The sequence below is a fragment of the Acipenser ruthenus genome, chromosome 33 (assembly GCF_902713425.1).
Source record: "Acipenser ruthenus chromosome 33, fAciRut3.2 maternal haplotype, whole genome shotgun sequence".
In the NCBI taxonomy this organism is placed as follows: domain Eukaryota; kingdom Metazoa; phylum Chordata; class Actinopteri; order Acipenseriformes; family Acipenseridae; genus Acipenser; species Acipenser ruthenus.
Genome location: NC_081221.1, coordinates 13477895 through 13495136, shown reverse-complemented (window position 1 = coordinate 13495136; position 17242 = coordinate 13477895). Strand labels below are relative to the sequence as shown.

The window sequence follows — 17242 nt, the reverse complement described above, 5'->3', positions numbered from 1 at the left end:
TGAGAATGCAGTCCCTCTCTCCTCTCTGGAGAGGTGTGTTGAGAATGCAGTCCCTCTCTCCTCTCTGGAGAGGTGTGTTGAGAATGCAGTCCCTCTCTCCTCTCTGGAGAGGTGTGTTGAGAATGCAGTCCCTCTCTCCTCTCTGGAGAGGTGTGTTGAGAATGCAGTCCCTCTCTCCTCTCTGCTGGGGAGGTGTTGCGTTGAGAATGCAGTCCCCCTGGCCCTCTCCCTGGGTGAAAGGTTCCCCCTGACACAGCAGGGTCTCGATAGCCTTCTCCATCTTGCTGCTATTCTGAGCCAAACCCAGGGAAACCTCGCGGGAGCGGAGAGGAGGACTCGCACACCTGGAAACACACAACAATTAACCTTCACGGAGTCCTGCAGTAAATCAAGCATGAGGGGAGTTGAAGGGGCTCCTGAGTGAAACAAACAACTTTGCAAGCATCAAATATTAAAACATTATTTGACGCTAGATAGGAATGCTTTATAGTGCAGTAGCAGAATATTTGCCTGGGTGATTCACCAGGGTTTAAAACTGCCTGCTCTTCTCAAACTCTAAATGTGACATTCTTATTTATCACAACAGTTTATATATAGAAGGGATCAAAAGCTAATGGAGTGGATTCATGCCAGCCTCGCCGTGGATCTGAAATACAACACGCAACCTTGTTTGTCCCAAAACAACAAACTTTGTCATTGAATTGATCACGTTTTGATCAAGTCTTTTTTTTGTTTAAATTTGGAATCGCCAATTTTTTCCTTTTTCTTATTTTTATTTTTTTTTATTTTTTATTTGAACCCAGCTCACCACTGCCACCCCTGCGCTGACTCAGGAGGGGCGAAGACGGACACACGCTGTCCTCCGAAGCGTGTGCCGTCAGCCGACCGCTTCTTTACACTCTGCAGGCCAGCCATGCAGCCACCTCAGAGCTACAGCGTCGGAGGACAACGCAGCTCTGGGCAGCTTACAGGCAAGCCCGCAGGCGCCCGGCCAGACCACAGGGGTCGCTGGTGCGCGGTGAGCCGAGGACACCCTGGCCGACCCAAGTCCTCCCTCACCCTCGCTCGGCCAATTGTGCTGCCCCCTGGGAGCTCCCGTCCACGGTCGGCAGTGGAATAGCCTGGACTCAAACCGGCGACATCCAGGCTATAGGACACATCCTGCACTCCACTCGGAGTGCCTTTACCAGATGCGCCACCCGGAAGCCCCTTGATCAAGTATTCTAATGTTTCACCACAACTGGGCAAACACTTCAAGTTAACACAAAACCCTGGACTGCTGTAAGCACCCAGGAACTGTTGTGCAGAAGCAGTGTATCAAATAAAAAAATTAAAAAAACACCCTTGCCTCTGTCTCCACCACCGCCAGGAGCAGAGCAGCAGGAGCTCCACAGAGTGGCACTGGAGCTGCGAGATGAGCCAGTCCACTGCGGAGTAGAGCGAGGTGTTCTGAACGAAGACCCGGTGCTGCTCGGACTGCAGGTGCTGAGACAGAGAGAGAGACCGAGAGAGGGTTTAAAACAGCGATGGACACAAGACTCCTACCGCATAGCTGCTTCGCCCATTCCAGGTTTTAGAGCTTGGTTCGCCATAGAGTATAGGCAACAAGCTTAGACGTGTCTTATTAAAACGCATAGTAAAAACCAGAAATGGATCAAAAGTGCTTTGCAACGGGAGTCTTATTGCCATGATAGAGGTTTCTACCTCCAATCTCGTCGAGCGTATTTCTCCTGCACGTTTTTGTATGTCAGAGTGCGCGAGAAATAAACTCTCAACATGATTAGAGGTGCAGTCAAAAAGCCGATACGAATGTGTTTAATCTGTTCAAGTAGAATGCATTGTGGTTTTAACACATGGAAAGTCTTGTCATCGGCTTTCTAACAGAGACCCACGCAGCAAGCTTCAAGTGTAGTTATTACCGATAGATTCCAATAGCCCCCTGCAGGGGGAGCGTGACCCCGCCCCCTTCACCTGGTTCTGCTCCTGGAAAGCCTGCAGGCAGCGCCCTGGCGTTTCCTGTCCGCGGGGGTGATCGGCAGGGAAGGGGCAATGCCCCTCTGGCTGGCCTCTTGACTCCTCGACACTAGGTAGCTCACCTCCTTTCTGAGGAAGCTCTCGACTGTCTGAATTAGATGGGGAATGCATTAATACTCCCAGCTTACTGCAAAATGACCCATGTTGAGGTTTTTTCCCAACTTACAATTGTTACAAGATATCACATTATTTTTACATACAATCACCCATTTATACAGTTGGGTTTTTACTGGAGCAATCTAGGTAAAGTACCTTGCTCAAGGGTACAGCAGCAGTGTCCCCCACCTGGGATTGAACCTACGACCCTCTGGTCAAGAGTCCAGAGCCCCTAACCACTACTCCACACTGCTGGATATTAAAAGGGAAGACTTTAAAACTACAGAGACAAGTGGCATTCAATATATAAATCAAATTCATAACCTTGCTCAAATCTATGCAAACACCACAAATGGAATTTGTGTACATTTCGCCACAATTCTGTTTTAAATCCTCTGTGTTTTAACTGTAATACAGATTGAAATCCCGCTAACAAGCCTCCATCCTGATTGGAATCTCGTTTTAAATCTCGCAAGCGGAGTCTCCAATAGAAATGTAGGAATGTGCTGTCACTCAGTAGTTGGGGGCGGGTTTAAAGTATTCAGAACGAATCAATGACAGATGCAAGTCAGGAAGGCGGGACATTGTCCAGCAGCACCTAGGACTATATAAAGCAGGATAGGACAGTCAATCCCGTGATGCAGTTCGGTACTCAATTACAGGCGCCATTTGTGGAGCCCACTCAGTATTGAATACATTGCAGCGATAGGATATACCGGTATTTTTTAAATAACAATACAAAATATTGTTAATATAAAGTGACTGACTTATTTATGTGAATTAATGCTTGATTACGTCAAGAAACATGTTGCCAGGGCGAGCATGAATAAGTTAAAAGCATTGCTGTAAAATGCTCTACGGGCTCCAGAAATGCGCCACAGTTTACTAACTCCGCCCACTTGTGACATCATTTTCCTATCCTTCTTTATATAGTCCTAGGCAGCGGGAAAAGTCAACGTGAATAGATTAACGATTTCCACCGTTTTTCTGGTGTTTTCTTTGGGTTTTTTTCGGTTAAAACCGAAAATCAGAAGCACCTAATTATAATGTAAACACCGAGGAGAGGACTGACTTGAAATATTACATGTTTTAACTCTACAGAGGTCGAGAAGTTGGCTTGCCAAAAGTTAAAAAAATAAGTCGTTTCGATAACAACACGTGCATGGAGCGCCGAAAACACACTGCATGACGTGGACAAATTATTGGAAACCCATGCCATATGTAGCACACACACACACACACACACACGAATAGAAAGTAACCTGTCTGTGTAAACGGCCTGTCACTCATGATCTATTCAGAAATACGCGAGGCTTATTCTACATTCCCGTAGTATTGCAGTATTATAGCGCACTAAACCATTATATACAGGGCAGCAGTGTGGCGTAGTGGTTAGGGCTCTGGACTCTTGACCGGAGGGTCGTGGGTTCAATCCCAGGTGGGGGGGACACTGCTGCATTACCCTTGAGCAAGGTACTTTAGCTAAATTGCTCCAGTAAAAACCCAACTGTATAAATGGGGAATTGTATGTAAAAATAATGTGATATCTTGTAACAATTGTAAGTCGCCCTGGATAAGGGCATCTGCTAAGAAATAAATAATAATAATAATAATAATAATAATACTGTATATCAAACTGGCATTTGCTCTAACCCTGCACTTGAATCTCTACCTGCTCTACAGCTTTCAAACCTGCACCCTTTCAGTCCACTTCTGGCCTGTAGGGTGTTGGCTGTCCAGTTCGTCTACATTTTTTTCAGGCTCCATGAGAGGCAGCAGAAGCAAGGAGTAAAGTTTGAGTAGTGATAATAACACACCTCCAGTTTTACCACCGCTACGTGAATGTAGTTAGTGAAAAAAAACAACAGATTTTAACCCCAAAAAATCCACACAACACAGAATATAAAGATGATATTCTTTATTTACAATTTTATCCAAAAAAAAGTTCTGAACATGCAATAGGTTTTATTCTTAACTTCATACAAAAGAAAAAAAAAAAATAGTATTTTATTATTATTATTTTTCCCTCATGGAAAATGGAAGTGTTCGAGCTGGGATGCTTCCCATCTGCAGCTTCATTTGCAATAATAATCAGAATTTTTTTTTAAAAAAAAACCCACAAGGTAATGGCAGTTTGAGCACAGGTGGAATTAGATACTGGACAAGTTTAAGATTGATCTCTGCAGCACATCTTGATTGAAAAACATGGCTTTGTGCATTTAGTTCAATAAACACGAGGTATATTTTAGTAGCCAACCCGACAGCTTGAACTGCATGCGTATTCAATACATGCGCTTGTAGCGGTGCCCCGCTGTCCATTAGCAAGGTGATTTCGTATTACCATGGTTAGCTTTGTCTTTTGAATATGCTGTCCCATTCCACTCCTAGCATTACACTTTGCTGTGCTTTTACTGTCATAAAGGACTCATGCAACCAATTTACAATGAACCGTTTCAGCAGATCTTCGGTCATCCACGATTGTGTACAGGTAGTGGACAAAAAAATATTAAGACCTGGGTAAATGAGGAACATCAAGTATATTGAAAGCAAGGGCTTCCAAACAGGTGTGGCTCATGCGTTAATTAAGCAAATAACATCCCAGCATGCTTAGGGTCATGTATAAAAATGCTGGACAGGCCTGGTTGCCTAGAATTCTGGCAGGAGCTTCAGTGACCAAGACAGCTCAACTTGCTGATGTTTCACGAGCAACGGTGTCTAAGGTGATGTCGGCATGGAACTCCGAGGGAGAGACATCATCAGCAAAGGGCAACAGCGGGCGGAAGCGCATACTCCAGGATCGTGATATCCGTGCATTAATTCCAAGTGCAAGGCAAAACAGACGAGCAACTGCAGATCAATTGACTGCACATTTCAACCTGGGGCGCAAGCAGCCAGTTTCATCAAAAACGGTCCGCCGAGAACTCCACAGAGCGGGATACCATAGTGGCCCAACGCCCTATTAAGTGACTTTACATTGGGGTTTCCATTTTTTTGTCCACTACCTGTAGATGGTCAAACACATTGATTATGGATCATTATCTGCTAAAGGAGTTTTAAGTCTTCGATAAGGCAAAAAAAAATTGGTAAAAATACAATAAAAAAAACACCAGAGCTGGAAAACATTAGCTCCGGTTTTGATTGATAGAAAAATAAATCCTATTTGTCACTGCTGTGGAAGACAGCTACACAGGAGGTTAAAAATAATAATATAAATATTAGTCAGGAGGAGTCGGTCCGATTTATTCCTGGTGCATGAAATTAAAATAGAAAATATAATGCAGTGCAATAAAAAAACATGCCCCCCCCCCCCCACGAGGGTAGATGGTTTCTGAAAGCTTACAGAACAGGCTCAGGGAGGAGAGGTGTGCGTCGGATCCCTTTGGAAAGAGCAGCTTGTGTGGGAATGCCGAGAGCCTTCATCCCAGCGCAAGCCTGCCAGGGTCTTGGATTCAGAACCCAGTTCAAGCCCAGCTCTCTAACAAGCACCCCTTTATATTTCTGGCCAATCGTAAGCCATGGCGCGGCCCTTGTTTCTGAAGGGCTGTCTCATACTCTGGCAGCTCTGCTCCTCGATGCATTGCGGGCCAGGTCTTTAATCCAAGCAGGTCCTGCATGACTACACTGAACCTGTTAAGGGCTGTTTGGAGTCGCTCGGATCTGCCTGGAGCTCTTTGGAGCTGCTCGGATCTGCCTGGTGCTGTTTGGATCTGTCTGGAGCTGTTTGGAGCTGCTCGGATCTGCCTGGAGCTGCTCGGATCTGTAATGCATCTCGAGGGGCAGGCTTTGCATTGCTCCTTCTAGGCATCTCAAATCATCAAAGCTGAGGACGCGGGCACAAGCAGACAGCGCCCACCCCCTCTGAGCCATGACCAATCAGCATCAACTGTGGAGCTGAGGGAACCAACGAGGAGCTGGGATTGAGCAGGGTTCTGAATCCCCGTGAGGTGGACTGCTCGACACTCCTTTGCTGTTCTATGCTCTAAATTGCACAAGAATCACTATGGGAGCTTTAAGCACTTTGGTATAGCGTGGATTGTATATATATATACATATATATATATACACACACACACACACACACACACACGCCTACCCATCTATAGCGTGGATTGTGGGGTGCTGCAGCTTCACAGCAGTAAACAGGGGTCAATGCGATCGCCACATAGCTATACCTTGTGCTATCGACTCGAATCTGAAAACCGCTGCCCTCTTTGAAGAAGGGAAGAGGTTAAACTTCATCTGACCAGAACCAAGAGTAAGAAGGTCCACACAAAGCTTTTTAAATTCTTTTTTTTTTATATATTCCATAAAAATAATACCAATAAGCATACCCAATTCTGCAACACAGAAAAGAAGAAAATATATCTTTCAACTTTCAAACACATCATACAAAGCCACCCTGCATCCCGCAAGACAGATGTTCCTGGAACCTCAGTGTACCGTCGCATCGCTCCTCGGTTCTCACGCTTCTGAGCCGAGGACAGCGTAGTTCTGCACAGGGCAGTCACTGTGCTATCTCAGTAACCACCAGGCTTAACGGGACTCAGACTGACAGTTCCAAGCATTTCTATTGGTCTATTGGACAAGGGCAGGGCAGTTCTGTTGTACAGACTGGCTTTGGAAAGACAGGAGGGTCAGAAAGTCATGCAACAGTGTGATTTTATTCTATTCAGGAAACACTCACTATTCAGATAACACTGACATAACAAGGGTAATTCGGCTATGTGCCAAGTGCATTGATTTGCTCAATAACAACTCATATATATATATAAATAATAACCGGGCTGCAGAACATTTCAGAGCCTTGCTGGCCACAGTGGCAATCAAAAACTGAAGCAAATAAAACTGCACTACCACTTTGGACCAGCAGATGTCTCTGCAAAGCAAGAACTGAAGCTATATAATTCTTCAGAGTGCCGTGATATTTAACATGCCACTAAATACGAACATAGAAAAATAAAAACCAAACACACACGAGAGTACAGCGTCTCCCACGTCTCAAATCCCAGTGACGCAGCCCCGCTGTCCCTCGGTTTTTGTTCTGAAAAGCTTGTCAGGGGTTCTGACTCACCCTGCATACATTTTCTATACCCTGAGGACTGCATCACAGCCACACTACACTTTCTATTAGCTGCTCCTTATGAGACCTCAGCCTGAGAAAGTAGGCTGCCTGAATTCACAGGTCAGCTGAGTTATTTTAATAAAGGTTATTGAATACCCGTGCATGAGTGTATGAGCAGTTTGGTTAAAGATACGAGACTTCCATGACTAAGAAGTCTCTTTAACAAGGCTTAAATGGGTGTTTTGAAGCTCCCCCCCTCTTGCAATAAGACAGCCAAGGAGACCTCCGAAAAAAGTAAATTCCAACGAGGACAGCATAGCCGGTATGTGCCGGCTGGTTACTGCTGACGTTTCAACACAGTGAACAGACCTCTCAATATTCAGCTGGGATGGGAATAAGACTCCTATTGCATAGCAGGTTCACCCACTCCAGGATTTTCAACAAGGATGATTAGCTTAGGTAACAAGGTGTGTCTTATTAAACTCACAGTAAAAGCAGGAACGGATCAAACCGCTGTGCAATGGGAGTTTTATTGCCATCCCTGTAGAAGGTCAATGACAGCGTTGACATTGATGAGTAGCATTTTCTATCTATTCTCTTTGATTGTGTCTGCAGGTAAGGCACTTTGTGGGAAACAGCATTCAGAGCCTTTTATTTCCCCAAACCCCTGCACCAAAAAACCTTGGAAATACCCGGAAAATACCAAGAAGAATGTTTTTGTTTTTTTTAAACTAATGGAAATGATCAAAGTAAGGTACTGCGTGTACATATACAGTATGTACAAATATAGAACAATAATAATATCAGCAAAGTTCTCTTTTCCTTCAATATCCTCAAAGAAAAAAAAAACAAAAAACTTGCTAACTCATAAGTCATAGGGCTGATTTAACAAATAAACCAACTATAACGGTCCAGGTGCAGTGACCCTGTGTTGAGTCTATATAAAGATCCAGGTGCAGTGACCCTGTGTTGAGTCTATATAAAGATCCAGGTGCAGTGACCCTGTGTTGAGTCTTTATAAAGATCCAGGTGCAGTGACCCTGTGTTGAGTCTATATAAAGATCCAGGTGCAGTGACACTGTGTTGAGTCTATATAAAGATCCAGGTGCAGTGACCCTGTGTTGAGTCTTTATAAAGATCCAGGTGCAGTGACCCTGTGTTGAGTCTATATAAAGATCCAGGTGCAGTGACCCTGTGTTGAGTCTTTATAAAGATCCAGGTGCAGTGACCCTGTGTTGAGTCTATATAAAGATCCAGGTGCAGTGACACTGTGTTGAGTCTATATAAAGATCCAGGTGCAGTGACCCTGTGTTGAGTCTATATAAAGATCCAGGTGCAGTGACCCTGTGTTGAGTCTATATAAAGATCCAGGTGCAGTGACTCTGTGTTGAGTCTTTGCAATGCAAACAGGGTCTAGGTCTCCAAACCTGTAGCTCCGCTGTCCTGCTCCCTGAAACACGGCCCCCGTCGAGAGGTAGAGACCACGGCCATCCCTGGGCAGGACTCCAAAGAGATTCAAAACAGCATTTACACATGTTAGAATCCAATAACTACTGGAGCTAGTTTCTCATCATTGCAACGCTAACCAGAGTTCCTTTTTATTCTCCTCCCCCTCTCCCCTCCCCAATTTTCTTTACCCAATCCCTTTCCCAAAAATGGAGAGATCCTTCTGCAAAAAAAAAAAAAAAAAATGAAAGAGTCTGCTCGCTCACGGTCTCTAAATCCAAACAGAGGACTTCCCCTCCAGGGACTTGCTGCTGCTGCAGCTGCTGCTGCTGGCTCCCCTCCTGCTGGAGCCAGGCTTGTGCTGCTGCTTCTTGTCCTTGGCTGTGCTGGAGATGTTCTGGTGCTGGTGGTGTGGGCTGTGGTGGTTCTGGTTGTAGGTCTGGATGGCAGCCTCCAGTCTGTGCTGAGCAGCGCGGATCTCTCTTTGCTCCGCGGCCGGGCCGGCGCAGGGGAGGTTGTCCTCGTTGCTGCCGTACTGCTGCTGCTCCTCCTGCATGATGTTGGCTTTGTTCTGCTTGCAGGCCATCTTGGCGTTGCTGAGGTCGGTGTAGGGGATCTGCTCCGGCTTCACCACGATGTTGTAGCCGGGAGGCGCGGAGGGGGCGTTCCAGGTGAAGGGGTAGGAGTAGGGGGCGCTGGCGGGGGCCCCGGGGGGCTGGGGGAGATGGTACCCCTCCTCGGGGGGCTGGCGTTTGCTGCGCAGGACATCGTGAATGGTGCCCAAGCCCAGGTGCAGCATCTCCCACAGGTTGAGGACCAGGCAGAGCACGGTGACTGCGTACATGATGAGCAGGAAGATGGTCTTCTCGGTGGGGCGTGAGATGAAGCAGTCCACCTTGTAGGGGCAGGGGCTGCGCTCGCACACATAGGCGGGGGACACCTCGAAGCCATACAGGGCGTACTGCCCCCCGAGGAAGCCCACTTCCAGGGAGGTGCGTGCCAGCAGCTGCACCACGTAGATCTTCATCAGCCCGTCCTCTTTGATGCGCCGGCGCCCGTCGTGCCGCCCTGCCTTCCCCGGCGCGGTCCTGGCCGGCGCCGCGGCGCCCGCGCTGTTCCCCTCGCTGCGGCTCTCCAGCTCGGGCTCCTCGTAGATCATGGGGTCCTCCTCCTCGTTGTCCTCTTCGGTCTCCTCGATGCCGCGGTGCTGCTTCCTGCCCGACCCGAACAGCTTGCGTTTCTGCTTCCCGTCGCAGCCGCGCCCCTCCTCGCTGCGGGCGATCTTGTGCACGGCGTAGCCCAGGTACATGACGGAGGGGGTGGCCACCAGGATGATCTGGAAGACCCAGAAGCGCACGTGGGAGAGCGGGGCGAAGGCATCGTAGCAGACGTTCTCGCAGCCCGGCTGGGCCGTGTTGCACACGAACTTGCTCTGCTCGTCGTAGTAGATGGACTCGCCGCCCACAACCGTCAGCACGATGCGGAACACGATGAGCACGGTCAGCCACAGCTTCCCCACGAAGGTGGAGTGGTTGTGGATCTCCTCAAGCAGCCGTGTCAGGAAGCCCCAGCTCATGGTGGTGCGAGATTACCGGGTGGGAGAATGAGACACACCCTCACGAACCTGGAAAACACAATTTCATTATTGATTAAACAATGAATGCTGCATCATACATTTATTTATATATATATATATATATATATATATATATATATATATATATATATATATATATATATATATATATATATATAATGTAAATAAATAAAATAAACAGACATGGCAAATCAGGGTATACTATGGTATATGCATAGTATAACCATGGGAAAAGTCAAACTGCAAAAATACTGAAGCCGTTCCAGCGCCTCCGTGCCACGCCTGCAGCTTGCTGTCCTGGCAAGGGAGTCAGTGTGGTGAGAGGAACGCTAGACTGCCACTTGAAAAACCACGAGTCATCTCCACCAGAGGAGAACACAGCCCTGCTCTGAAAACAGTGTCACCTCTTCCACAGCGTTCCTCTGGGCTAAACTCACACTGCAATAGGGAGCATTCGCTCAAATAAATAAAAGGAACATAAACAGCAGAATATATTGCAGTCAAAATGAATCAACCGGACCTCCCTCGGTTCACACTATGAGGGTAGGGATGGAGGCTGTGTGGTCCAGTGGTTAAAGAAAGGGGTTTGTAACCAGGAGGTCCCCGGTTCAAATCCCACCTCAGCCACTGACTCACTGTGTGACCCTGAGCAAGTCACTTCACCTCCTTGTGCTCCGTCTTTCGGGTGAGACGTAGTTGTAAGTGACTCTGCAGCTGATGCATAGTTCACACACCCTAGTCTCTGTAAGTCGCCTTGGATAAAGGTGTCTGCTAAATAAACAAATAATATTAATAATAGGGTCAGGGTTCACACTATGAGGGCAGGGTTAGGGTTAGAGTTCGGTGAGGACTGGCACCTCTCAGTTGGTAAGAATCTGACTGTTCAGACAAGTTGTTTTTCCTCAAAATCAAATCAGCACACAGGGGTTACGAACATGAAATAACAATGAACTGCAGTGCATGATAAACCTAACAAAAGCTGTCAAAAATGCTTTGACACAATATTGTTTTATCTCAGACTAAACACAACTCCCACAGCATGACAGCTGGAGGGCTGGAAATAGAACAACTCCTAGCATTCAAACCCATTCCAGGTTTTACTACAAGCTTGATTAGCCACAGAGTATAGTTAACAAGCTCAGGTCTCTGATTAAACTCCTAGTCGAGCCAGGAATGGATCAAACTGCTCTGCAATGGGAGTCTCGTTCCCCTCCCAGAGTTGTTCTGGTATCCCTGAATTCTGCTGCAGTTCAGTAATGCACCTGCTCTACTGGCGTGCTTGGCCAACACGGCTAAGTGCTTCAGTCAGTCCAGCTATTTACTGCCTTTGAAAATGCCAGTACCATTTTCTGGCACCCTGCCCTGCGGGATAACCCTGTACACAACTGGCAGGCTTCAGGGCGCCCTGTTCCAGCAGGACCAGAGCACTCCTGCCTGCCAGCTTCACACTGTGTGTGTGTGGGGGGGCAGGGGGTGTCTTTCAGGGTCATTACAAGACACTGCCAACACCACCGTTGAAGAAGCAGCTTGAGAGATTTTTAATACAGGTCCTGTATACAGATATCTGAAGGGAAGGCTGCTATTTATTCCACAGATCAATATATATGACAGGCTGCTAGACTTCAAAGCTCTTACGAATATACTGCCTGCCAACAGTGATGTTGGTGCATATTTTTAGTCATTTCATTGACAATCCGAGAATGAGATGAATTAGTAAATACTCTGGCAGCCTCTTCCCATCTTTTCAATCCCGTGTGTATGGGATGTTTGTCAAACCCCCTGGAAGTGAACCAGAGAGCTGAGCAGAGACGGGTTATTGATAAATCAGCACGGCAAGACTGTATGTAATTGTAAAAAAAAAAAAAAAAAAAAAACACAAAACAACAATATTAATAATATTGCAATCTGTCGTGCTTTAACTGTATGATTCCACCTATTTTCTTTATCACTGAAGCTGCCATTTCGTTTGATCATCATGTGATCGCAACACACACATCATAATGCCCTTTACATAATTTGCTGATGAGTGTACTTCAAAGTTGGATGAATATAGTACCATGCATGCAGGTTTACTCTTATTGTTTAGGAGGGGGTGGGCGATTGAGAGGGGGGGGGCCCACATAGCAATCCTTTCCTGGGGCCGATGAAGGCTCTCTGTGGCCCTGAATTTGACATCTCTCTTTTTACATGCAGCTGTGGGCAGCCTAGTCATGTTCCAGGATACAAATAACACAGGTTTTGATTGTCAGAAGACCAGCCTGATGCTAAAATCACACAACTTCATAAAGAAACACATAGTGCAATTCCTCACTGTGACCGACCGCATTGACTGACAGCATGTTTTACATTTCTGGACGCCTGCCACTAGTTTAAGGGCAAGTATAACCTCCAAAAATATCCAGCCACTCGGATGACAAGCAGAGGCGAACACGGTTTTCAAGTTTAAAAGCCAAAGGCTAGGAACAGGAGCTATTTATAAAATAAATAAAATGAAGAAAAAAAAAAGCAATCCCACACGCTTCACTCTCTCGCAGGGCTGTTGCTGCTGCACAGAGATCCCACACGCTTCACTCCCTCGCAGGGCTGCTGCTGCTGCACAGAGATCCCACACTCTTCACTCTCTCGCAGGGCTGCTGCTGCTGCTGCACATCGATCCCACACGCTTCACTCTCTCACAGGGCTGCTGCTGCTGCACAGAGATCCCACACGCTTCACTCCCTCGCAGGGCTGCTGCTGCTGCACAGAGATCCCACACGCTTCACTCTCTCGCAGGGCTGCTGCTGCTGCACAGAGATCCCACACGCTTCACTCTCTCGCAGGGCTGCTGCTGCTGCACAGAGATCCCACACGCTTCACTCTCTCACAGGACTGCTGCTGCACATCGATCCCACACGCTTCACTCTCTCACAGGGCTGCTGCTCACATTCAAGAGCCTTTAGTTCACATTCAAACAAACAAGACTGCTGTTGCATAGCAGTGTGAGCCAGGACGGGATACAAATTATATCCCTAGGCATGTTACCTAAACACTGTCACAGTAAAACCTGGAATGGATCAATCTGCTCTGCAATAGGAGTCTTGTTTACAGCCCTGCTTTTGACAATACTCTCCATACATGCTAATAATAAACATTTGTCAGTGTTTATTGAAACATATACAGTCAGGGCTGACGCAGCGGCCGTGCACACCATACAATACCATGTATAGACTCTCACACTCGGCAGGCTGTATCAGTGCTTTCGTTCAGAACAGGGTTTGTGGGCATCCTAACCCACAGCGATCACAGCAATGAAGAGGCGCAGCAGGGCTGAAGCTTAACCCTTTGAGTAGTACGAACGTACCGGAACGTTCTGCAACTTTAAATTGAATTACTGAGCCTGCAAACCCCATGATCACATAATAATTTTAAAACTAGGTTTCTGTAACACCTTTTTTGCACCCTCTGCCAGATATTGACTGAATTACATATAATAAACCCATTCACAAAAATGTCAACAGTGTTTGTAAACCAGCGAAAATCGCTCAGTGAGAAAGATTAGTAATAATACTGAATTCAGATTCCGATTTAAATTAAAATACAATTCTTCCACTGAATCGGATGTCAGCGAGTGTATAAGAATATTTACCATCAACATCAGCGACAGCGAAGGGGCAGTGCCCATCTCTGTGTGTTGCTCCATGCTTCAAGGAGTATCACACGCTCAAGCATCAGACACTCTCACTCCTGTGGCGGAGTGTCCCGCCCCTATTTATTATTATTTGTATTTTTGTTTGCGGCGCGGGTAAAAGCGCCGCGTCTTTTATTGTTATATTTAAAAACCTCGTGAGGATGCATGGCTGATCAGCTACTGATTATTTAACTAGCTGACAGTCATGCATCCTTACCAAACGCGTGCAGACTCTGGCCGGGGGATAATAAGATAATTACCAACTAGTTAAATCCCTCGGCCAGAGTATATAAACCAGCAGCACTCTGCACTCGGGGTGTGGAGTGTTCGAGAGTGGAGAACGGGAGAGAGAGAGGAGAAGAAAACAATTGCTAAAACGTGCTGGAGTATCCAGCACGAAACTTACTTGTTTGTTTATTCGTTCGGCCCTCGTGCCCTTTTGTTTGGTGTTTTGTTAAATCTTTTGTTTTTGTTTTGTTTATTAAATACGCTGAGTGCACCAGCACTCAGCTTCAACCGCCCATCCACTGTTTTGGTTTGAGTTACTTCCTGGTCCGTGACGTCATCCACATCACCACTGCGAGCCAGACTGCCACATATGGTGTCCTGCGTGGGACAAACAACGCCTCCAACAGCCGGACCAGGAACAGCAAAGGAAGTTTTTTTCGTGTTCGTTTTTTCAAATAGTGTTTTTTGTGTTTGAAAAAAAAAAAAAAAAAAAAAAAATGGATGAAGTGGACGCCTATATGGAGAGGTGGCATGCGCATCAGAGGGAGTTGAAGGAAGGAGGGGCTACATGGTGCCTCGCCTGCCTGGAGTATGGGCACCTCCCTGAGGTGTGCCCATATGAAGACCCCCTCTTTGTGCAGGCCTTTGATCGAGGTGAGGTGGAGACTGCGGAGGAGTGGATCCACCTGAAGGCCATACCATCGCCGCAGGTGGATCAGGAAACCTGCCTCACCTGCCTCAAAGGGGAGGAGTGGTGCTTTGCCGTCGGCAAGGTCGGGCACAAAGCACCCGACCAACCCCCTCCATGGCAGGAGGTGGAACTGCTGGTCCCGAAGAAGGGAAGGAGGGGCGGTGCTAAGAAGGCAAAGGAGCCCGAACGTCCTGCGCCTGAGTGGGAGGAGCCCGAACGTCCTGCGCCTGAGTGGGAGGAGCCCGAACGTCCTGCGCCCGAGTGGGAGGAGCCCGAACGTCCTAAGCCCAAGAGGGGGGAGTCGGTGCATCCACAGCCCAAAAGGGAGGAGTCGGTGCGTCCACAGCCCAAAAGGGAGGAGTCGGTGTGTCCACGGCCCGAAGAGAGGGAAGTCGGGGCTTCCACAGCCCTAGGACCCAAGCTGCAGTCCCAAGAGCCAGAAGGGGAGGAGTTACAGGCTCAACCCCCTGAATTTTTCTGGGGGGGAGAAGGGCAGGATGCTGGTGTTCCCCAGCAGCCTCTATTTATGCTGCTGAAGGGAGCACGGCACACACCAGCCCAGCCGCCACAGCAGAGGGAGCCAGCACCGCCACAGCCTCCCTCTGAGTGGCCAGCATCCGCCCCATCGCCTCTGCCTCCACCACCACCAGGAGCAGAGCAGCAGGAGCTGCCTCTGTCTCCACCACCACCAGGAGCAGAGCAGCAGGAGCTGCTTCTGTCTCCACCATCACCCGGAGCAGAGCAGCAAGAGCTGCCTCTGCCTCCGCCACCTCCACCAGCAGAGGGTGAATGCCTGCTGGTTCCGCCTCCACCGTCGTGGGAGGACTGCTTGCCCCTCCCACCTCCACCAGCAGAGGATGAATGCCTGCTGGTTCTGCCTCAACCGTCGTGGGAGGACTGCTTGCCCCTCCCACCTCCACCAGCAGAGGATGAATACCTGCTGGTTCCGCCTCAGCCGCCGTGGGAGGACTGCTTGCCCCTCCCACCTCCACCAGCAGAGGGTGAATGCCTGCTGGTTCTGCCTCAACCGTCGTGGGAGGACTGCTTGCCCCTCCCACCTCCACCAGCAGAGGGTGAATACCTGCTGGTTCCGCCTCAGCCGCCGTGGGAGGACTGCTTGCCACTCCCAGCTCCACCAGCAGAGGGTGAATACCTGCTGGTTCCGTCTCAGCCGCTGTGGGAGGACTGCTTTCCCCTCCCACCATCGCCATTGCCTGGGGATGGCTGTTCTGCATCGCCTGGGGCTGCCTTTTGTTCTCTACAGGACACAGGGTACGAGGGAGAAGTGGAGCTCCCGCTGCCGCCTCCATGGCCAGGGGCTCCCCTCCCGAGTTCGCCTCCCGAGGGTCCGCTGCGGCTGCCGTCGCCTTCCGAGGGTCCGCTGCGGCTGCCGTCGCCTTCCGAGGGTCCGCTGCGGCTGCCGTCGCCTTCCGAGGGTCCGCTGCGGCTGCCGTCGCCTTCCGAGGGTCCGCTGCTGCTGCCGTCGCCTTCCGAGGGTCCGCTGCTGCTGCCGTCGCCTTCCGAAGGTCCGCTGCTGCTGCCGTCGCCTTCCGAGGGTCCGCTGCTGCTGCCGTCGCCTGGGGTCGCCAGGGATCCTGCTTCGCCTGGGGTCACTACACTGTGGTCAGAGCCCCACGGAGGGGAACTGCTGGCCGTGAAGAGGAGGGGGGAGGTCAGGAGACCAGCTCCCCCAGCCGCACTTTCGCGGCAGGAGTTTGGGTGGTCAGAGCCCCACGGAGGGGAACTGCTGGCCATGAAGAGGAAGGGGAAGGTCAGGAGACCAGCTCCCCCAGCCGCACTTTCGCGGCCGGAGATCATGTGGTCAGAGCCCCACGGAGGGGAACTGCTGGCCGTGAAGAGGAGGGGGGAGGTCAGGAGACCAGCTCCCCCAGCCGCACTTTCGCGGCAGGAAATACTGTGGCTGGAGCCCCATGAAGGGCAGCTGCCAGCCATGAAGAAGGGGGGGGAGGTCAGGAGACCAGCTTCCCCCGCAGCAATTTCGCTGCAGGAGAAAGGGTGGCCGGCCATGAAGAAGGGGGGGCAGGTTTGGAGACCACCCCCAAAAATTTTTTGGCCAGAGGAGCTGGCCGGTGCGCGGGCCATTGGAACGCTACGGCTGTTTGGGTGGGAGGAGGACATCCCACCGTGGCCGCCACCTTTGGCCCGTTGCTGCCCCTGTTCCTGCGCCGGGACTGCTAACCGGGACTTTGGGGACTAAGGGGGGAGGTGGCCGACAAGGCCATGTGTGCTGCGCACAAGGGGGGGCATGTGTGGCGGAGTGTCCCGCCCCTATTTATTATTATTTGTATTTTTGTTTGCGGCGCGGGTAAAAGCGCCGCGTCTTTTATTGTTATATTTAAAAACCTCGTGAGGATGCATGGCTGATCAGCTACTGATTATTTAACTAGCTGACAGTCATGC

The 17242-nt window shown here is 49.1% G+C and overlaps 1 protein-coding gene across 3 annotated transcripts in view; it reads right to left on the bottom strand.

The window, feature by feature from the left end:
- Positions 1 to 1411: 1411 nt before the first annotated feature.
- The window catches only part of LOC117414351 (gap junction gamma-1 protein-like), a 37146-nt gene continuing 21315 nt past the window's right edge, over positions 1412 to 17242 (bottom strand). For 2 of the 3 annotated variants that reach the window (XM_059006772.1, XM_059006773.1), the window contains exon 2: positions 4040 to 10262. In XM_059006772.1, the coding sequence (XP_058862755.1) occupies positions 8910 to 10214 (1305 nt within the window). In that variant the 5' untranslated portion in view covers positions 10215 to 10262 and the 3' untranslated portion in view covers positions 4040 to 8909. Of the gene's footprint in view, positions 1486 to 4039; positions 10263 to 17242 lie in introns of those variants that run through there. The other variant, XR_009310085.1, reaches the window with a different exon arrangement.